At 33.3% G+C, this 22,941-nt stretch overlaps 2 protein-coding genes and 1 long non-coding RNA gene across 4 annotated transcripts; 1 reads left to right on the forward strand and 2 right to left on the reverse strand.

The window, feature by feature from the left end:
* Positions 1–1,501: 1,501 nt before the first annotated feature.
* On the reverse strand, positions 1,502–5,040 carry LOC103834511 (ethylene-responsive transcription factor ERF043). Its single transcript, XM_009110581.3, has one exon. It carries the CDS (start codon positions 2,453–2,455, stop codon positions 1,757–1,759), a length of 699 nt encoding a protein of 232 aa, XP_009108829.1. The 5' UTR covers positions 2,456–5,040; the 3' UTR covers positions 1,502–1,756.
* A 9,589-nt stretch (positions 5,041–14,629) lies between these two features.
* Positions 14,630–17,470, reverse strand: LOC103834512 (probable glycosyltransferase At5g03795). Its single transcript, XM_009110582.3, has 5 exons — positions 17,263–17,470; positions 16,354–17,113; positions 16,153–16,283; positions 15,591–15,939; positions 14,630–15,523 (listed from the first exon to the last, which is right to left on the reverse strand). The coding sequence occupies exons 2-5, from the start codon at positions 17,071–17,073 to the stop codon at positions 14,861–14,863; spliced, it is 1,863 nt and encodes a 620-aa protein (XP_009108830.1). The 5' UTR covers positions 17,074–17,113; positions 17,263–17,470; the 3' UTR covers positions 14,630–14,860.
* A 1,114-nt stretch (positions 17,471–18,584) lies between these two features.
* Positions 18,585–22,291, forward strand: LOC103834514. Of its 2 annotated transcripts, XR_001955739.2 has the most exons (3): positions 18,585–18,840; positions 18,980–19,086; positions 19,175–22,291. It is a non-coding gene; the product is annotated as an uncharacterized LOC103834514 (long non-coding RNA). The 2 variants fall into 2 exon arrangements; XR_004450044.1 differs by having other exon boundaries at positions 18,980–20,977.
* The last annotated feature ends 650 nt before the right edge of the window (positions 22,292–22,941 follow it).

Consider the following 22,941-nt stretch of genomic DNA (forward strand, 5'->3'; position numbering starts at 1 on the left):
ATATTAAAATACAATTATTGTATTCAACTACATATGATAAAATTATATTAAATTGATAGATTTATAAATTTATTTTCATAAATATAAAATATTTATGTTAAAAATATAATATGAGGACAGACTACAATACATGTATAAAAGTTAACATATCTTAGATTTTGTATATACAATAATATATTATGTAAAATGAATAAACGTAAAAATATTACTAAAACAAAATAAATTTTAAAGGGTGGGTAAAAATTTAACGTAAATTAAATACAAAATAATTTTAATATATTTTTTCATGCACATATTAATTTCTTTAATAACTAAATGCAAATACAATAAAATGAATATATAATAAGAAGCAACAAATACTTGTGATGGTTTTAAGCAATTGATTGTTTACAACATGTAAATTATAAATTATTATATTTGAAATATTTATATAAACATTTAAATATATAACTAAATTAAATGTATACCACTAAGTACCTAAAATAAATAAATAAATATATATATATATATATACATATAAAATTGAAAATAGCATCTACTGTGCGGATCAACATCTAGTTACCTAATTATTTTTCTAACTGCTAATGTAAAATTCCATTCATTTATTAATACTCACTCTTACATTTAATGTGAGCAATTGTGAGAACAATATTCACATAATGACAATATTGTTAAAACCGGATAGGATACCGACTCGGTAAAGTTGCTGGTTAAGTGGTCGGACCGGTTCAACCGGTCGAACCGGATTTTCTATTGAAAAATAAATAAATCTAAATAATCATATAATTACACTATATAGACCTAAAATGTAGTTCTACATATAATATGTTCTATGTTTTCTTTTATTAATTAGATAATAAACAATAACCATAAGTTTAGTTATATATACAAGTGAATACTATATCAACTAAAATTGATTAAAAAAAAATGAATGACCGTTTAAATTACATATTTATTTATTTTTACAACTAAAAATCTTAAATTTTATGAATATAGAAAAATGAGAATAAAATATGAGAGTCAAAAAGAGATTTAAAAAAAACAAATCTTCAAAAAAAAAAGAATCAATTAGAAAACTAATTAAACAGTAAAAATTAAACATTAATTATGAAATATTATATTTTAATAATAATTGAAAATACATTAATTATATGTTGATTTCTATTGAACCGGGTTTCAAAGTCGAACCGGGTCACCAGTTTTACTGGTTTTTAGCCGGTTTCACCGGTTTTTCTCAAATCCGGGTTTTAAACCGAACCGGACTCGATTTCTTTGACGAGTCACGATCGGACCGGTTCGACCGGCCGGTCCGGTCCGGTTTTCAAAACCTTGCATAATGATCTGATACCAATTAATAATAAGTAAATTAACCATATTTATTTATATATTAGTTAATTATCGATGTGAAACCTCATTCATTCGTTAACACTACTACATACCATTCTTTAAAAATAAAATATTGTTAGATCTTGCAAGATTATGAAAAATTAGAAGGTCGGAAAAACACACACTAACACTACCGTTATTATTTCTTCTGAACCCAATAACGTACACACTTACACATTTCATCAACTTTCGTTTCACCGACTAGACAAGGAGAATAACAAAAAGTTGTCAATTCCACAGCATCATCTTGGAGATATCTCGTGCAAAGCAAAAAGAAACAGAGAGAATCCCATGAAAACTAAACCAAGAAAGAAAGAAAAGAAAGAGCAAGCAAATACGGGAAAACAACAAAAAAAATTACAAAAAAAAATCAGGGAAATTGACTCCAAGAAAAGCTTTCTTCGAAAACTAAGTTCAATGGAGAATCATTGTTATACGTAAAATCATCTTCCATACCACTATGTAACCATGGTGGCATGTACACCAAATCCTCCAACGAGTCAAAAAACACGAACTCGTTAGACTCGTTTAGACTTGTTCCTAGACTTGGCAACTCTACGATCTTTTCCAAATTGTCCGAGACTGAACTTTCCTCGTCAATGCTCGTCACAGAGAACGACGCCGTTTCGCTAGTCTCACTATCCGACCTTATACTAAGCGACGCGGTTTCGTTACCCTCACTCTCTGTCTCTGACCTTTTATCTGACGCCTCCGTTTTGCTCGTCTCACTATCGTGACAAAACGCCGTCGTATTGAACTCCATGAGAGCCGCTTTGGTCGCCGCAGCTCTGACGTCACGAGGGCTGAGAGAAGCGGGTCGAGGGAGAACATCAGAAAGCTCAGGGAAGTTGAGAATGGCAGACGTTCCCTTGATGCTCAAAGCCGCCACGTCGTGAGCACGCATGGCCATCTCCGCCGTGGGAAAAGTCCCGAGCCAGATTCTTGATTTCTTACGTGGCTCACGAATCTCGGACACCCATTTGCCCCAACTCCTCATGCGGACTCCACGGTACACAGGCTGCTTATTACCCTTCTTCTTCTTGTCGGAACCAAGTGATGAATCCACCATTGTGATTCTTGAAATGTGATTTTAGATTTGTGTTGTTGTAAAAAGAAAGAATATTATAGTGAGAAGTTTCTAAGTCAAAAGTAGTGCGACATTGTTTGGGGTGTAGTAAGAGTTTGAAAAGATAGTTCTTGTTTGTATCATTGTTTGATGAAATTTCTAGTCTCGTCTTCTCAGATGTTTCCAAATCTCTCAATGGTTCCTCGTAGTATTATCAACTTATATACATGGTCGAAAGAGAGCCAGGGACACATAAAGTTGTAGCTTACCTACGAGAAAGGTTGGTGGATGTACTGTAACTACGATTTTATTTTTTAAAAGTTTGTTATCTTTTTATTTACAACGCGGAACACGAGATACTGTTTTTCTAATTTTTACTTTTGCTTTTTAAACATGATGTGACGACTTAGAAATTCATAGATTTTTTTGTTCCGCAACTAGATTTGGTTTTTAATTTTTTTATTTATTAAACATAAAGAAGATGAAGAATTAACGATATGAAATTAATATCGTAACTGTTTTGACTTTGTACGATTTGCTACGTGCAGGTCCCGATTCGAATCTGTGGTAGAGTACGTAGTCACCAGTCTGTTGAATTAATTGAACTCTCATAAGTAGAAAGAATTTGTGTCAAAAATATTTGTGTCAAAAATATTTGTGTCATATCATTTCCTTACTCCAAAAGTAGTTTACATTAAAAAATATAAATGTATTAGTCAAGTCGGAAACCCTAGGACGTAATAACTTTCTAGCTAATAAATAATAAATACTATGCATTAAATCACGTCTTTTTGAACCGTTGAGTCCGTTTCAAAACACTATGACAATAGAGAACTAAAAACTTACGTGATTGATCTAGGAGTGATTGGTTGGGTTATAGGAAGTGACTTTAGCTTTAATTTTCATCTACAACCTTAAATATTACCAATCATGTTTTATCTTGGTTTTTAAAGCTACAACTAAAAAATTAAAGCTACAGCAAAAACACACAAAAAATGGTTGTAAACATCTTATTTTCTAAAGCTCTTTTTTTTTAGTTGTAGGAAATTTTAAAGCTACATCACTTAAAGCCAAATTAAAAATCCTACAGACAAAATGCTAAAATAAATTTTCTACAGTTACAACCCAACCAATCACCCCCATATCATGAGAATTATCTTATTTTAAAATGTGAATAACATTTCGGCTAGACTAGGTTTAATTTGAAGCACTAAATTACATATATACGGTATGTCGGCTGAAGACTAATGTAAATATAAAACCCACAGAATGCAAATTATTTTTATTATGCAATAAAAAACATCCTTTGCTCATTCGAAATCGGTTCTTTCTTCTTTCCCTAACCTCTCAAATCTTATTGCCTTGAACTTCATCTCCGGCAACCGACCGGTACATGTCGGCGCCACATGATTTTTTCTACCCTTTCTACCTTTTTTTGCTCCCGCTTGGCTTCTCCTCATATTCGCTTTGTTGTGACCTCTAGTTCAGGATGCACCCTTCGGTTAGTTCTCCGCTCGAGAGGCGATATAACGCTGATGGTGGTTAACTTGCTCTCAAGTTTCAGCAAAGAGACGCAGTGTCATTTTGTTGGTGGGAGTTGGGTCTTAGGGCTTAAAACTGAATCAATTTCATCACTTTCTCTATTTAGAACATGGTCTTGGTGCTCGAGTTTAGGGTTTGATGGAATATATGTTCGATTTGTTTCTGTTGAGATTCTGCAATTTTCTCGGAGATGGTGTATGGGTTCGTCAATCTGGATTCACGGTCCTCTCAGTGTCATGAGGCTCGTCTTCCTTTCGGTTAAATCAAGTGAGCTCTGGTCGTGTGTTCTTATCAGAGGTGCATCGAGGGTTTGATATGCAGTTAGAGTTGATATCTAATTTTGTTCACAGTGTGTGATAGTGCATGATAGCTACTCGAGCTGTCTCATCATGCGGTCATCTATGGCCCTTGATGGCAGCTACGTAACTCTCTTCATGTTAGATTCCTTTTCTTGTCACTGCTCGAGACTTCCCAGAATTGGCGACAACTTTATATTCTCAAAAGTTTGACTCTTGGGGTTCTCTTATGTTGTTTACCCCATCGACACATGTGGTTAGCAGTTGCGGGTCATAGGCTTCTGTTTCTTCGGTTCTCAAAGACAGCACTAGCGTCGCGATTTTTTTGGTCGTGGCGGTTTCAAATTTGAGTCAAGCTCACATTCCAGTGTCGGCTATGGTCATTTGATTTGCTCTTGGTAATGATACTTGGTTGGCTTCTCTGTGCAGGTCGTTAGAGTCTTCCCTAGTAAATTAGTGTGTGGCGTTAAATTCAAGTCTGGTGGCGATAAGGCGAAGCTTTTCCGTAAGGGTAACCTTATTCTCTTGTTTCTTTAGCACTTCGTAGACAATGACGATTATAGCTTCGACGCGATCATCAGTAGCTAGCTATTTCGGAGACGGCATAGGAATTCCTGATATCTATGACAATGAGGAAAACTTCACTTTTCTATGGTCATAATCAATGATTGAGAATGACGACTAATTCTTAAGAATAATAAAAACGGTCTAGTGAAATGTGTCAGATTTAGTAGGTAAGAAACTAAGGTTATAATATTTAGAATTGAAATTTTTTGTTCAACTCTGGGCTTATAATCGAATCTGAATCTCCATTTATCTGGATGATTAAAATTTCAATTAAAAAAATACATCATTGCAATATAGATTTATTAAGAACATTATTTTAAGAAGTTGTCGTCTACTATTTCCTTTGCTGGTGGGGAACCTTTATATTTAGAAAGTTGTTCCATTATTACATCCTCAAGTCAACAGTGTCTATATCAAATAGTTGCAACGCGGAGTTTTTTTTTTTTTTTTTTGCTCAAGGAGTTTTCATTTTTTGTTCTGATAAAAGATAAGGAGATATGAATTTTCTCTGTCTAGCTATATTTGCACGAATGTTTATTTATATGATAATTGTTCAGAATGTTAGAACGTAGAAGAATGGATAAAAGGCGGTAGCCGTAGATATCCATGAATAGGCACTATTGCTTATCAAATTCATACAATTCTGAAAAATTAAGTTTACATGTACGATGAAACAATCTGCACGATGGCTTATAAATCACAATCTTCACTTAGTTCTAACAGCTCTCAGCCAACACGGATCCTATCAATTTTTAAGAGTATACATATTTTTGTTTTGTGTGGATGTTACGAACTTACAGCAAAGCTTTTTTGTCCACATTCCAAGTATTTGATAAAACCTACCTTCACGTTTTTCACCTAAAATTTGGTAGATAAATAACAACAAGCTTCAGGTTTTTTGTTAACAGTGAAAATTCCGAACTTAACCATAATCTCTTCCGGATCCAGAGTTAGCTTTTAAATATTATAAATTAGAAAATAATATTCTAATAACTTGAACTAAGGACATCATTAGGCTAACAACATTTTGATAAGGATTAAAACGTTTGTTTCTGCCTTTCTGGTTATGTCTTTGTCCTTTATGTACTATTTTTTCATCTTCGTCAATCCACATAAAATTTTGTTTATTTTTTTTTGTTTTCCTTGCAGCCTCTGAAATTTCAATGAGCTGGAACCAGGTTTACTACAGCCCAAAACATTGAATGAATTTAATAAATGCAACAATCTACTTATGAATAATACTAATAAAAAGGACTATAGAATAAAAGAGTGAGAGGATGAAGAAGTCGACATATTTTGAAGAAGAAAAAAGGCCGTACGGAAAAGATAATGCAGCTGTCTTGATGTGTTGCACTGGACTGGTAGTGTTATCGACAACTTTTGGACCCCTTTTTGATTACGATTTACGCTCCACGTAACACGTGGTTCAACCACGACCAACCGTGGTCTCACGTGATTCCATTATTGCACCCGGCAACTATATTATAATGTATTTATTATGATAAACTCTCACTCATTCAGAGTTAAAGTACAGTATCACTCGTCGACACAAGAAAAAGAGTACAATATCAGTAGTAAAAGTAAAAACTAGCTAGGGTTAATCTGGACATAAAATTTTAGAAATGGCAAACTAATATTAAACTGACTACATTTTGTTCTCCTTAAGTTTTTTTCTGATCAAAAGTTCTCCTTAAGTTTAATTAATTTTTTATTTAAAAAATATGAATATATATTAAAATCAATCCGTATAACCAGAAATTAGTTCTAGTTACAAGCTCGATTCGAATAAATTTTTCCGAATCTATGTATTACAACAACTAGCTTCATCTGCTCACTAAACCCAACACAATCCGCTAGTAGTAAATTTTTAGTAAACTTTATAAATCAATTCATGTTTTCAACCGTCAATAATAATTATTAGCAAGTGAGGTTCTCTTTGTTACCTAAGCTTCTTAGTTAATTTTAAATTACCTTTGCATGCTTAATCATTTTCTAGATATGAATGGACAATTTTCCTTTTTTAACACCTTTTGATATAGGTATACGTTTAATTGGGATTTTATTGGGTTTCTAATAATGTAAAACATTTAATTTAACAATATATATATATATATATAGATATATAGTGGTAAATATATAAATGACATATCATTTACATCACTGAAAATAAATAGGAATAATAAAATATAAAGGTTAACAAAAATAGTACTATATATAACTAAATAGTCAATTTGAATTCACATATTTTACGTTGTATAATAACTTATTTAACATGTTACAAGGAATTTGTATAATAACTTATTTAACTTGTTACAAGGAAATTGACGTATATGTTCTAATTGCATTTGTCAAATAGGTATACCGAATTGAACAATATACAAATGTCTAGATGTTGTGGCTTGTGAGATGGTTATTTTTTGTCTCTTACTGTAAGTCTATAACGTGTTTCTTTTGTTTTTCATTACGTTATAACTAGTAACTAATGTGTACATTATATATATAATTTTTTTTGTGTGTACATTATATTTTAAGTTATCCTTAATTGGGAGTTAAACATTAAGAGCATAGAGAAGACGTCTATAATAAATAAGGGTAAAATAATTTTTATTTTTGTAACATTATAAATTAGTTAGGAAGACGTCATCTCTATGGTCTTTTCATAATGTAACACCACCCTAAGAACATGGGAATCCAAGAACATGTCTAGAAGAGTTTCTCTAAATAAATATAATAACAAATTATTTAAAAGTAAGTGAGAGATTAAAAAGAGGTTCTCTATCCATTTTTTTAAGAAGCTCAAACTCCACTTGTTATCATTTACTGGTTCATTTAATTGAGAGATACATCTTTTTATTTAATTTGATAAATTTCACATAAATTAAAAAATAATAGAAATATATTTATATTTTATTAATTATATATATTTAATAATAATATTGAAACAAATATTATTATATATTAAATCAATGCATTTTATAATCAATATGAAACTTAAAATATGTATAAATTACATTTTAAATTCTAAAATGATACTTTTGTATAACAAAAAATTATCAATATAAATGAAAGTCTTTATGAAATAAAATAAATAAATAATTAATTAAACAATAACATACAAGAAACTTAAGTGGTTTTTACGGCTATAGATATTTTAGAAATATTGATATTAAGAGTTTTTGGGAAACAAAATTTACTTAAAAAGGTTGGGAAACCTATTTGAAAATATTTCAAAAATGAAAAATATTGGCACTGGTTTTTTTAATGTTTTTTAAAAACTTTCTTATTTAAATATTATTATTTTGATAAAAGATGAAGGGTGAAATTCTAACGGAGCCTCAAACTCTTGAGGTTTTAGTTCCTCCAACAAGTTTTCAAAACCTCAAATTTACGGAGTTGTAAGATTCACTATTCAAAACCTCAAATTTTTTATTTATTTTGGTCTTTATAATTATGTAACTTACATATAATTATACTAATATTAATTTTGTATTACTTTAATCTATATTAATATATATTACTATTGATACATAAAATACATAATTTTTTAAAAAATTAAATAAAAATTTTAATATTAATTATATGAAAAATATTATGTATACATAATTTAACTATTTCGTAATTATTTTCTCTACTTGATACACTTTCTTTTAAGAAATTGGGAAATTTTATTTGATGAAAACAAAATATCTATATATGAGTTATAAATACTATGTTTGCATTTTTAATTTATATTTATTTATAAGAATTTAGTGCTTATAGTTAAATCATTACACATGTTAAAATTTAAAATGTAATATACAAACATATTCAAAATATATTTGAGGTTCTTTGTTGGAGCAAACTACTCTTTAACCTTCATTTTAAAGATCACCCAACTCCTAAACTCAACCTCACTCTCGATTATTCTCCTAATTTGGCATGCATTAGTTATGAAATCAAGATGCATTGTAAGACAGCACACACATTCAGTGGCGGAAGCAGAAAATATATTTGTTGGGATCATCAATATTAAACTAAAATATTTTGAGTGGGGGCATATAGCTTGAGGTTTAATAACTTGCACTAAATGTTTCAATTTTGTTGGGTTCAGTGGCTTCCATCTTGTTCTATGTGGCTCGGCCACTGCACACAGTTAACGAGTTTGGCAAGTCGAATGAGAAATCCGATTCTCGGTTAGAATTCCCAAGCTGTCCACTACATTTTAGCTCATAATTCAATTACAAAAACTTATCCCCAACCTCTACATTTCATATACATGTAGAAACTCGAAAGCTCTAACAGAATGCTAACAAAGAAGCCACTAAGACGAGCTTATTATTATTATTATTGATTTCTTAACTTTTTTTACGTTGATATCATAGCCACTACGAGCTTAATTACCTTAGAGTTTAAAGATTTGTAATCCTAAGATTACTCGTTTATCACACTGGCTTAACCCCAAACCCATAATGCAGTCCTTATCGGAAATTGAAAGCATACGAACATATATTTATGTTTTAGTAATCTTTAATGATCTTACATTGTTGTACGTATGTATCTTGGTGATCAATACACTGAATGTATATCTTACAAAACAATTTTTTTTTTTTTTTTTTCACGATGAGATACAAAGATAAATCTTAGTACGAATCGGCAAAAGCCGAGTTGCGAGTATCGATCCAGTGTGGCACACACGTGTTAACATATGAGAAAACACGCTTCCTTGTTCGAGCTTGTCTTGCCAAGAAGTCTGCTTTGGTGTTACTGGATCTGCTCTTGTAGACCACTTGTCCATCTTGGTAGGACGCCCATACAGTTTTAAACTCGTCAAGTTCAGTTGCAAAGGCCGGCCAGTCTTCAGGTGTAGCGATCATTTTGACTAGCTCTTGAGAGTCAGTAACAAAATAATTGCAGTAACGCTGAAAGCGAAGTAAACATTTCAGAGCTCATATCAAACTTTTTAGTTCAGTATGAAGCGGTGAGATTTGTCTATGGCATCCTTGGAGCCCCAAGATATCTATTGAACCGTCTTATAGCTGTAGGATCCATCCTACTCCACTCGTGGTTTCATCATTTTTCCATGATCCGTCCACCCTACATATGAATGTAGGTACCTCAGTGGGGGTTCTTGGTATGCATTCCATGGTGCTTTCACCTGGGTCGATCACTTCATTGGCCAAAAACCATGCATTACATTCACGTATCGCCAGATCAATTGTGTCCATAGGTGAGAATTCACGTCCATTAAACAGTTTTTCATTCCGGGCTTTCCATATATACCAAATAATCCAAGGAAAGACTCTGGTTAATTCCTCCATAGTTCCACATGTATTGGATCTTAAGAGGAGGTAATCCATGTTGGTATAGAGATTTTCTGATGGGAAGACTCCCGGAACCGAAGGAATCGTTGAGAGGGCCCAGCATTGCATAGCGGGAGGGCATGTAAAAATCGTATGGTTAATCGTTTCCTCAGCACCGCCACATCTTGGGCAGCTAGGATCGTTCCCAATGTGTTTTGAAAAGTCTTTCATTGACTGAAATTGCCCCAGATAAAATCTGCCACATAAGATGGCAGATTTTTTTCCCGGTTTTGGCTTTCCAAATTTTTTCCTTGAGCGGGTTGAGGGAAGGTAGCTGGTTCCTAAATTCAGTATCCTCGTCTGGTTTTGATCTTGCAAGCATATAGCCTGACTTGACCGAGTATTTCCCAGAAGTGGTTAGGTTCCAGCAATATCCATCCCGACCGGGATTTCTCTTGAGATTTAAGCTTCGAACCAACGGTATGTCGTTGGGGTGGAGCAAACTCCTGAGTTTAGAATTGTCCCATTCTTTTTCCACAGGATCGATTAGGTCAGACACTCTCAGGTTCGGATCATAATCATGTGTTATCGTAGGAGGCCTGGCGGTCTCATCCGGTAACCACGGGTCTTGCCAAACCAGTGTATCTTCCCCTGTTCCTATTGTTCGTCTAAGACCTTTATTGACAAGATCTTTTGCAGCCATCATGCTTCTCCAGCCATAGGATGGTCATGAAGCTTTTGGTGCTTTGAAAGGATGTGAATTTCTAAAATACCTCCCTTTAAGGACCCTTGTAAGTAAAGAATTTGGATTGTGTTCCAATCGCCAAAGTTGTTTAGCTAATAAAGCTATATTAAATTCTTCGAGCGATCGGAACCCAATTCCTCCTTCCTTTTTGGGGAGACAGAGTTTGTCCCATGATATCCAATGCATACCTTTTGAGTTAGGGCCAGAGCCCCACCAAAAATTAGATGTCGCACTAGATATCTTTTTACATAGTCCTTTAGGGAGGAGATAGCACGACATTGGGAATGTCGGAATGGCTGCTGCTACAGATTTGATCATAACTTCTTTGCCGGCTCTGGAAAGGTATTTTGCCGTCCATCCATTAACTTTCTTGTGTAGATTGTTTTGGACATAGGCAAAGGCTTGGGTCTTAGAGCCTTGGAGTAGCTCCGGGATGCCTAAATATTTTCCATTGCCGCTTGCAGTTGTAATGCCTAAGATATTCTGCAGGTTTTCCATATTTTCTTGAGGCACTTTTTTACCGAAAGTGATAGCTGATTTCTCAAAATTAATTTTTTGTCCAGAACCATTTCCATACGTGTTTAGCGCGTTGAGGAGGCTGTTGCATTGTTCTGGGACTGCTTTACAGAAGAAGAGGCTGTCATCTGCAAAGAGGAGATGAGATATCGGAGGACTTGCTTTGGCCACCTTGAGTCCCGTGATCTGTCCTAAATTTTCAGCTGTTCTTATATTTGCTATCAGAACTTCTGTGCAGAGAATGAAAAGGTATGGTGAGAGTGGATCTCCCTGCCGTAATCCTCTAGAGGGAGTTATTTGGCCTGTGGGATTTCCATTTATCAGTACACTATAGGAGACTGATCTGACACATCTCATTATCCAATGGATCCATTTCTCTCTGAATCCCATTTTCCTCATCATAGCTTCTAAAAAATCCCATTCCACTCTATCGTAAGCTTTGCTCATGTCTGTTTTAATGGCCATGAACTCATTCTTACATTTATTATTAGTTCTCAGAGCGTGAAAGGCTTCTTGGGCTAGAAGGATGTTATCTGTGATGGTACGTCCTGCCACAAAGGCAGATTGAGTTTCAGAGATAATGCTCGGCAGATATCTTCGTAGCCTCTGGCATAGAATTTTAGATATTATCTTATAGCACACATTGCAGAGGCTAATCGGCCGGAAATTAGACATATCTCTTGGCCGCTCCGTTTTTGGGATTAGGCAGATATTTGTCTCGTTGAGCTGAGGGTCAAAAGAGTCCAAATTAAAGAAATCTTGAACCATTTTGATCACTTGAGGGCCGATGGTTCTCCAATATTTCTGGTAAAAGAGGCCAGTCATTCCGTCCGGTCCTGGAGCTTTCTCAGGGTGGATCGAAAAAACTGCTTTTTTAATTTCGGCAGGGGTTATATCTCTACATAGGCTCTCATTCATTTCTAGAGAGATAGAACTTTCCAGGTGATTTAGAGATACTTCAACATCAGCACTCGTAGAGGATGAAAAGAGATCATTAAAATACTCCACGGCAATTGTTTTTACCTTTCTCTCATTCTCGTACCAAACTCCTCTGCTATCATTCAGACCACTGATATGGTTCCTGGCCCGTCGTTGTTTGGTTGTAGCATGGTAGAATTTCGTATTACGGTCGCCGTTATTAAACCAAAGATTTCGGCTTTTTTGATGCCAAAAAGCTTCTTCTTCTTCATATGCCTTTTGGAGTTGAATTTGTATCGAAGAGACTTCTGCAGCTGAGAGGGATTGGTCCACTTGGCTTCTGTCTAACTTGTCTTTAAGTTCTTCCAAGATTTTTTGTGTATTATAGTTCTCCTCTCTACGCCATCGCGCAATGGTTGATCGACATCTCTTAATTCGATCATGGAGAGGTATATCAACATTGTTCTCCATATCTATCCAACCTTCTTGCACTATGTTTTCAAAACCAGATTTGGATATCCAGCGCTTATCAAAGCGAAATTTTTTCCAACCTTTTCTCTTGCGGTTGGATAAATGAGTGATAATAGGTCGGTGATCCGATCCCATGAAGCGGAGATATTGACTCGATGAGTTTGAGTATAAGCTGAACCATTCTGCATTCCCCATCGCTCGGTCAAGTCGACATTTAACAAGATAGTTATGCCTTCTTCCTACCCAAGACATACAGTCTCCTGAGTAAGGAAGCTCAATCATCCCACAGTTTTGCTGCATGAATCTAAAGTCTAGAAAAGAATTCTCACTTTGGATACGACCTCCTGATTTCTCATGGTTGCCATTGATTTCATTAAAGTCACCAACCATGAACCACGCATCAGAGCGTGAAGTGCTGATTCTAGCTAATTGCTCCCAAACATGAAGTCTTTGATTAATGACAGGATCTCCGTAAACGAAAGAGATAAAAACTTTATTGCCATCAATTGTTGCTGATACATCAATGACTCTACTATTGGAAGATAAAACTTGAACATTAAATTCAGATAAAGCAAAAAGAGCTAAACCGCCACTAAGGCCAATAGGCTCAACAGTAAAAAGAAAATCGTAACCACATTCAACTTGGAGATCTTGTAGATAATCTCTCTTATTCTTAGTTTCCATCAAGAACATGATACCCGGAAAGAACTTTTGACGGATCTCCCGCAGGTGACGAATTGCCAAAAAACTACCAGCTCCTTGGCAATTCCAGCTTAGTATCATATTGGATTTGCTGGTGGGATCTCATCAACCACCAGCTTTTTTGGTTCCTCTTTTTTCTTTCCGTTAACCGGACCCACCGCAAGAGGAAGTGGGCGTGATCCATGGTCACGATTGTCAAACACACGCTTCTTTGGAGACTCATCATGGGAGAGGGCTTGTCTCTTCCTCGGATTGGAGCTGCGGTAGGGGCTCCTAGCGGTTTTTTTCATTACGTCCGTACGTGGTCCCAGGCGGCTCTTCACCGGTTTGCCTCTTCTCCCACCACGATTATTTTCATTATTTTCTTTACAAAACAATTAAGAAAATAATAATATCTATATACACGTATACTATAGCAAACGTTATGTGGTCCTGTTTTGAAATAATTTCGCTGATGATGGTTACAAGCAATACCTATCTATCTATTTGGTCCTCAAATTTTTATCTTATTTTTGTATGAACCCAAAACGGGATTCTGGCTTTAACGTAGGACACAATATACACAAAAAGAGATTCCATTAAAACACATGAACATTTAACAAGTAGCTAGTAGCCATACATATCTTTTTAAGCCACTGAAAAGTATGCCATTATGTTATGTCCAAAGCAATGTTTTTTGTCGACTTCCATAAGCCAATTATGTGAACGTTCTTTTTTAAAAGATGAATCAAAACCAAAGATTTTTCAAGCTTATTTCACAATATTTGGGACCTAAAGATCGATCTCTTTCAAACGGCCACATGTAGATTATGATTGTATGTTTGTTTGGCATCTTGTTTGTTTGGCATCTACGATGAAGATAAATCATAACATTTAATGATAAATGATTTATTTTAAATACTGATTAATTATGATATTCCAAACTATTGTAAACATTACTGATAAAATGTTATGAAATTGATAATTCATAAAAGATGGAACATACCAGAACTGAGTCAGACGTTTTCATAAACTTGTTTGTTGACTCGGAAACACTCAAATGATGTGGTTGTATTTAGAATCTTGTAAGTTATGTATAAATGAATCTCTGCTAATCAAAACATCAAGATACAACATGTTTTTACAATTGCAAACTATGATAAACATTACTGTCTGAATGATACAGCGTAATGAAAAGGATAATTCACAAAACGTGAAGCATACAAGAAGACTTAGACGTTTTCCTAAACTTGTTTGTTGCTTAGGGAACACTCAAATGTTGTGGTTGTAATTGCAAAACTTGCAAGTACAGTCTTATTTTTGTATAAATGAATCTCTCTGCTGATCATATGCATGCTCTACATATTTCAATCCTAGTATATTATATGTGGTTTCAAGTTTGAAAAACTCTGTTGTACCAAATAGAATGAAGTATCATATGAAATATATCAAATCTCTCAGGTTTAGAATGCCAAAGGAAATGCTTCTGCACCATCTTCACTCTCATCTGCATCTCTCTATATCTTTCCTCACTTATCGACAATAATATGTTCTTCAAATCAGGAATATCCTTCTCCAACACAAACACTGCAAAAGACTCCCAGTTTATGACTTCAAAGAAAGGAGGCACGAAGTTATCAGATATGATAACAGGGACACACTCATAGAACAGTGCCTCCACGACCCTAGGGCTATTAACTTCATGCCCTTTTGGGCAAATGCAATACTTGCTGCTCTTCATGAACTCCATGTAACTCTTATTTTTCCCTTTAGATTTGGGTATCTCACTGAATATCTTCATGTCTGGATCTCTGTTACCTCCCCAGGTTTGTAACAAGAGAGGTCTAAGGTAGCCGTGCATCCCACCTGCAAAGAAGGCAAGTATGTGCCTTTGTGAAATGGGTTTACCTCCTAGAGCCCTAAGCGGTCTCCTGGGAACAAGAATAGTTGTCTCGGGAAGTGCTACATCTTTGCCAAACACAAAACCTTCTGACACGTCAGAGTTGCATAATGCTCTGATGCAGTTGGCCATGTACTGCCTTGTCTCGGAAGGAGCCTGAAAGACAAAGAAGTGGGATCAAAAGGGGGTTTCATCTCAATAAGTAGAACTACAAAAGACTTACCCAGTCATGACAAGCAACTAAAAAGTGATCTGATCCTCCAGTTTTATTCCAGAAGTGATATTTGGAGGAGATCATGTCCAAATAGTTCTTCAGGAACTTAACGAGATTCTTGTCGCTGTGAGAACCAGGGACATAGAGAGATTCTTCCAACATTTTGGAGCTGAAAGGAAGGTAGAACAGGTGAGCTTTACGCGGGTTTTTCGTGACGAATGTTTTGCTGGCTTTGAGCTGTCTCATAAACCATCCTTCGGATGCATATATCCCTTTCAGAACTGGCTTATGAAATACAGGTCTTTTGCCTTCCCTGTAGACATATACTTTGAGCTTGGACTCCATTAGCTCATAGCTCCTGCAAACGAAAATATAGAGACATGAAAACCGAGCTAAACACAACTCATAGCCATTTCGCCGAATGCAAAACGAATGTGTAGACTTATGATAGATAGTATACAAAGGTTCCTATCTTTTTTGGAAGTAGAAACCAAATCTATGTCTAGTTACAGGAGAAAGTTAACACTATGAAAACATACATGCCGTTCAAATGCATAACACTATGACTTACCTTTTGAACATGGAAAGATTCCAATACAAAGGACCGTGCAGTAAAGGGTCGTTCTCCACCTTTGGTGAGTTCTCAATTTGGGTTCTTGCATACAGCAGCTCCTGATCAACTGCAGAAGGCCGTTTCATTTTCTGAAAATAATAAATATAATAAGATACAAAGGTGAGTAGTAGTAGTAGAAACCAAAAGTAAACCACATACCAGTGAGACATGAGTAGTGCGGCTTTGATGCAATAAACTCATCATCTCAGAGATAGAAACAACCCCAGAGACTGAAACATTCATTACTCTTTTCACCTCTGGGGAAAGATTATCATCAGATCTAGTCTCCAGAGTCTCCACATTCCTATTGTTTTCATTAACAATCTCAGCATCTTCCACAACATCCCCATAACTCCCGTTGGAGCTGCTGCTTCTTGTCTCTAACAGCGAGTCCAGAGCATCCTTATCTTTTGCATCCTCTACAAAATCATCAGATTCCAGAATCTCCACATTTCTATTATTTTCATTAACAATGTCAGCATCACTCCCATTCATGCTGCTTCTTGTCTCTAGCAGCAAGTCCAGAGTTTCCTTATCCTTTGCATCATGAGACTGAACACTAACATTTGCATCAGAGCTAATCACATAGTCTTCTCCTAAACCGGTTCTTTCCCCTTCAGATACCTCAGCTGATATCGAACTACTAACATTCAGTCTCTCAGGACCAGACAGTGGCCGTATTGGCTCTGTGCTTCCATGTATCGATACAGGAAACTCATCTTGAGAAGACAAAGATAATATATCACCACCATAGTAATGTATGTTCACGAATTGGAAGGCTAAGATAAAAATGAAAACTACACCAGCAAATCTTAATAGTTTCATTTCCTCTAGAAAAGACCGAACAACTCTAAAATTAAGTTGCCACAAACTCAACATCTACTCCATTCAATATCTCCTCAGCATCTTGATCACGAATCTGCAGGATAGAACAGAACAGAGAAAGGAGTTCAAAAGACACGAACTTGATGTTACAACTGAATAGTTACTATAATAGATCTTGCATCTGAGAGACATCAGCTCGAAAGTTTTGGTTTTTCACTGAAGCTGAGTGAAGGAAGAACTCACAAGAACTAGGGGGGAGAGAGTTATAAACAGCAGATCAAAGCCAAGAAGCTCCCTTTTTGCCAAGAATTTGCATAAACTTTCCCTGAAAAGCTTGGAAGACGAAGAAGGAAGAAGAACATGAGAATCCAGCTGTGAATCGATAAAGGTGTGAAGGATCTAACTTTTTCAAACTAATTAACTTAGCGAGATCTAAGCGTAATTAATTTATAATACTAATCAATACTATTAAAACAAGATTATTCATGCTTTTCTTTTCATGAAAACTTTAATTATACCTAAGAGACTCTTACTTTTCCAAATGAATTTTAATTCTAAACTAGATTTTGACCCGCGCTTTGAAAGCGCGGAGTTTTTCTTTCGGTTGTGGTTTTTGGTTCTTAGGTTAAAGAGATATAAAACCGTTTGATTATGTATAGATTTGGCTCAAATTATTTGACCTGATTAGTTTTTGATATTTGGTAGGTTGATTCCGTTCTTTGTTTAGTTCTAATTTAGTTCAATTTTTCATGTTCTACAAATATATAAATCAATGCGCAGGATTTTTTTTTGTCATAATTTTTTTTAGATTAAAAAGATATAAAAACCATTCGATTATGTATAGATTTGGCTCAAATTATTTAACGTGATTAGTTTTTGATATTTGGTACATTGACTCGGTTTTGGTTTAGTTCTAATTCAGTTCAATTTTTCATGTTCTATAAATATATAATTCATTATGATATATATGAACATTTTTTCTTCTTTACTTTTGTATTTTGAGTTTGGCAATATTTTAGTTCGGTTCGATTTATATGTGGATGTTAAAATTTGTTTTAAAAAACTTGTCTTGCATTTGAAACCTGATCCGGACCCGCGATTGAACCAGTAAACCGGTGACCCAGAAAAAGTTCGGTTTGGGTATTGTGAAAAATTATACTTAGAAACCCGCAAAAACTCAATAAAACCCGGAACCCGATACCGGTTGAACCACCAGGTGAACTAATAAATAACGTTTATTTCTTTTTTTTAGTTTTAAATTATGTTTTTAGATTATGTTTTATATTCTAAGTTTCCAATTAAGAAGTTAGGTGCTGACAAAAAAAAAGAAGTTAGGTTTTTCCTTTTCAGTTTTGTATTTGTGGTTTTTAGATTTTGATGAAGATTTCACTATGCCACATGAAGAAAATGAAATGAAAGATGGTAGAGAGAACCAAAATTAGTTGATGTGATTTGGTGTTAGTTTATTTCCGTTATTGACAATTATTACAATGATTTTTTACTTTTCGTGTATTTTGTATTTGAATTTTAATATATTATTTACATTAGACATTTAAATATTTATAAATTTTATGTCTTGATTTTTTTAAAGATATCATAACTCTTGTTAGAGAAAATTTTAAATAGTCTAAATTATATTTTGTATGTTAAATGAAAATAAATAATATAAAACATGTTAATAGTACCAACCGACAAAAGATAAGCTGTCTTTTTGACATTCCACAATTAGCTTCCTCAGAAAAAAAATGTTCATCTGTGGATCAAAATGTTCGGTAAACATAGATCTGATGAAACTTGCTCCATCAACACAGATCGTTAAAGGTATATCTCCAATAATCCATTTTTTATAAATATATCATAGGCTCATGATCGAAACAGCTAGTTATGATCTAAAAATCAAATTTTCTTTTTCTGATCTACTTTGCATCTCTAATATGATGAATGATCTGCTTCATCCCAGGTTGATTCTGTCAGTGTCGTCTATGTCTGAAGAAGATCAGAAAAGTCATATCTCAAGACAAAAAAAAGATCTGGAGCTAAAGTATACAGAAAGATCGATCTCTTCAGGTCAATTTACTTTCAAATAAGTTTGTTCTGACAGTCTACTTAAACAATTAAAAAAAATCAAAATCTGAAGTTTTTTTACTATTTTCAGAATATGTTTCATGTCACCCGATGAGTTATGCAGTTAAAAGCTTGTGGATCAATGATCGGGAGAAAATTGCTTACTCAATACCTTCAACTTCTTGTTCTAAAGATAAGTCTTTAATTTTTCTCACATTTTTAAAGTTGTATGCTATAGTATAATATCCGTTCATATTCAAATTTTGTGTGTTTGATCTCTGTTTGATCTTACTGAATGGTTTGAAAATTTGTATCAATACATACTTGAGGACACATGCTTTCGTACTTTAGTTGATTTATTATTTAATCAAAGTTTCGAGATTGAATATATTAGTGTCTGTATTCAAGTGTTTGATTATTGGATGTTGGAATCTTTACTAAATTACAATATAATAATGTTGGTATCAATAGCAATTACTTTTTATTTGTTGATTAAAAGGAACCCTCTCAAAGCGTTATGTGAACTTCATGATTTGTTTGTTTTTGATTGCTAACACTCACTGTATTTTTGTCGGTTTATTTTAATGTTCCTATGATTGTATGAATATTGATATCTACATTTAAGATCTATGTCATGAACTTTTATTTTTTAGTTTATTAGATTATGATAATCAGAAACGGTAAAAGGATCTCCAATCTTAAAATTTCTAATTGATATATCATTTGTTATTCAGTACATAGCTCTCATTTATTTTCAATATAGTTTGATTATTGTTTCATGAACCTTTATTCTCTGGTTTGTTTCAGGAGTAAATGAAAATGTCACAATCTATACCAAACAAAGGTTCCTCTTATTAGCTCTCCTTTTGGTCGTAACTCTTTTCCAGGTTCACTAACTTGGAAGTTTTCAATAGTCTTGCATTCGCCAACAATGCATTGATCCCCCAAAGATTTCAAATTGTTATTTCTACAAGTAGCATGAACTTTGATACCCTGGAAGAAATTTTAAAGAATAACACATTATTCACGATTTAAGTAAAACTAATCATTACTCTTGAAAATTTTAAATTATAGCAGTATTACCTTTTTGTCTGTCAATATGATCTCTAAAGTCTCACCAAATCCGGCTTTGAATGGTTTGCAGACGTGTATGACTTTGGTTTGCAGACCAGTTTTTTCTTAGAAGACGTTATATGAGAATTGTTTTGAAATCTACGTGATTGATCCAAGGTTAATATGCTGTATATATAGGAAAAAGGACTGTGGGTTCAAGATATTCCAAATCAATACTGTTAGTATATAAGGCGTGAGTTTAGTAAAATCATTACTCTTGTTTTGATTGGTTGTTATTTATATTTTGAAGATATGAAAATAAAAAATTCTACCTGGTAGTTATGCTTCGGTATATTCTTTATTGTTATCTAAGGAACCTCCAAAAATTTAGATCATTTTCTTAAAAGATTGGTACAAACGATTTCGATATTGTTAGGTAGGTTCTTCCGACAATCAAGTTTATTTGCCAAGTTTTGAGGTTTTGGTTTAATGGATTATATTTTTGGTATTTGATGTGGGAAATTTTGGGATTTAAATAATTTGGTCAACTATATTTGAATAATGCAACATATAGGATTTCTGGTGCAATAGTTTGTAAGCAAAACCTCTGTTTGGAAGTGACGACTGGTAAAAACAATGATATTAACATATATGTATTGTTTTTATTTCAAAGTTTGCAGAATCCAATAAACGTTCAAGCTTGGTATTCCTGGAACATCATTCTCAATATACAAAGAGATGGTACATCTAATCTATAAGAAATGAAAATTAGTGTTGATGCAATTGAAGTTTGTTTAAAATGTAGATGTTACTTTGTTATTTAATTATACGTTATGTTTCATTAGGAAGACATTATGTTACTTTTAAAATAAAAGGATTACGTAGCTGTAATTTAGGTGTTTCTGTTTGAATAAAAAGAATTTCGAAAATACTGATTTTAATTAAAAGCATATGTTTAAATAAAGTTAATGGCAGTGTATTGTAAATACTTTAAAACTCTAAGGTGATCTAAAAAAAGGCCCTTCAATTTTAATAGTATTGATAATGATATTTCAGTCTTTTGATTTTGAACCTGTATTTACAAATGCAACCAAAACAAATCATGGATTTGAATTACAATAACCAAAAATTATTCATTAATTAAATGCTCAAATTTGAAAATCTATCAATATTGAGAAAACATTTTAATATGCACAAATGAAATTTATTCTTAAATAGTTCATAAAATCAAAATTTTAGTGGTCATACTTTATTAGACACATAAAATTCATTAAGAACTATATCTTTACGAAAGCTCATTATACATAAACAATATTTTTATTATAGATAAATCAATAGAAAAACAGTTTTAGTTGCGCATTTATTCTTTAAAAAATAATTATTCAAAATTGCAATATAACAGTGTATTGCAACAATATGATTACAACCCATCGAGATTGTATTAAGTTCGACCACATTATATATCATTTTCTAAGAAATCATCATTTATTTGAGGTCATGTGTTTGTTTTTTTTTTAATTTTGTTAGATTCAAATCATTTTCCATAAAGATTATTTCCAGCTCCAATTGATAATAGCGGGTTTTTTTTTTGATTTTTACTGAGTTCTATCAAGTTTTTCACTAAATTTGAACCAAACTATATATAAGATGCCGTGCTTACTAGTTCGAATAAGGATCTGGGTCAGATATGAATACATTGCTTGAAACTCAAACAGTATAATAGAACAAAATTTTAAATTATTTATTTTCTAATTAAAAGTTGTAAAGTCATACAAATTCTTATCAAAATGAGAGAAAAAAAGATATTCACCGATTATAAGAACGAGTCAAAAATAGTAGTAGCTTCTAAATCGAACAAGGACAAAAAATAATGTAGATAGATGGTTAGGACTTAGAACTATGATAAAATATATGACAAAGAAACTCTTCAACTTAAAATAGATAATCTATATTGTTACTATTTTTCACTAATGTAACACACTGTTTTAAATATAAAATATCTATACTACAAAGCACACATATCATTTTAAATTTATTTCGAACAAATACTACATTTTGAAAGAAAACACAAATGATAAAAATTTAGAAACTCATCTGTTAAAATCTGAAACAAAAAAGAAATGATATTTTTAAATTAATTTTAGATCATTAATAAGTGAGAAAACAAACCGCGCTTTCTAATTGCGGATCAAAATCTAATATCCAATTTAAAAACAGCTGAACCAAATTTCTTATTAATCCGACCGAACTGTTTCTTGACTCCATTTTTTTCAATCGAATCCAGCTTATAATAAAACCTTTTAAACCATATCTAACCCAGTAGAGCCGTTAATCCATATCAAATGTTATAAGATAAGTTCAGAAGATTAACATTAGTTATAAACCAATTAGTAATTTTATTAATATGTTATGTTATCAGCTTATCACAAAAAAAATTTAAAATCACACACGAGACAATATTGGGAGTGATCGGTTGGGTTATAAAAATTACTTTAGCTTTATTTTTTATCTACCATCTTTAAATCATCAATTATGCTTTATCTTATTTTTTAAATCTACAGTAAAAAAGACAAAAAAAAATAGTTTTAAAACTCGTATTTTCTATTATGAACATAGTGCTATGAAATATTCGTTTTGGTCTCGATAAACAGATAGAAATATAGATTCAAACCTGCGCGGGCAAAGCCACGGAGAGTGCGAGTTTGTATCCTTAACCATGTTTGTTTGTTTCAGTTTAACTAAATTGATATAACTCTAAAAACGGAGGTTCAAGTGAAGATTAGCCAGTGGAAGCAACTTTGATGC

The sequence above is a fragment of the Brassica rapa genome, chromosome A08 (assembly GCF_000309985.2).
Source record: "Brassica rapa cultivar Chiifu-401-42 chromosome A08, CAAS_Brap_v3.01, whole genome shotgun sequence".
NCBI classification, from domain to species: domain Eukaryota; kingdom Viridiplantae; phylum Streptophyta; class Magnoliopsida; order Brassicales; family Brassicaceae; genus Brassica; species Brassica rapa.

Bases quoted from the DNA above. Each gene is read 5' to 3' on its own strand.
- LOC103834511 (XM_009110581.3), bottom strand. From the start codon at position 2,455: ATGGTGGATTCATCACTTGGTTCCGACAAGAAGAAGAAGGGTAATAAG.
- LOC103834512 (XM_009110582.3), bottom strand. From the start codon at position 17,073: ATGTTGAGTTTGTGGCAACTTAATTTTAGAGTTGTTCGGTCTTTTCTA. The intron at 16,284-16,353 runs GTATGTGGTTTA...TATTATTTTCAG, and splicing joins GCACTACTCATGTCTCACTG to AAAATGAAACGGCCTTCTGC. The intron at 15,524-15,590 runs GTAAGTCTTTTG...TTTGTCTTTCAG, and splicing joins TAGTTGCTTGTCATGACTGG to GCTCCTTCCGAGACAAGGCA.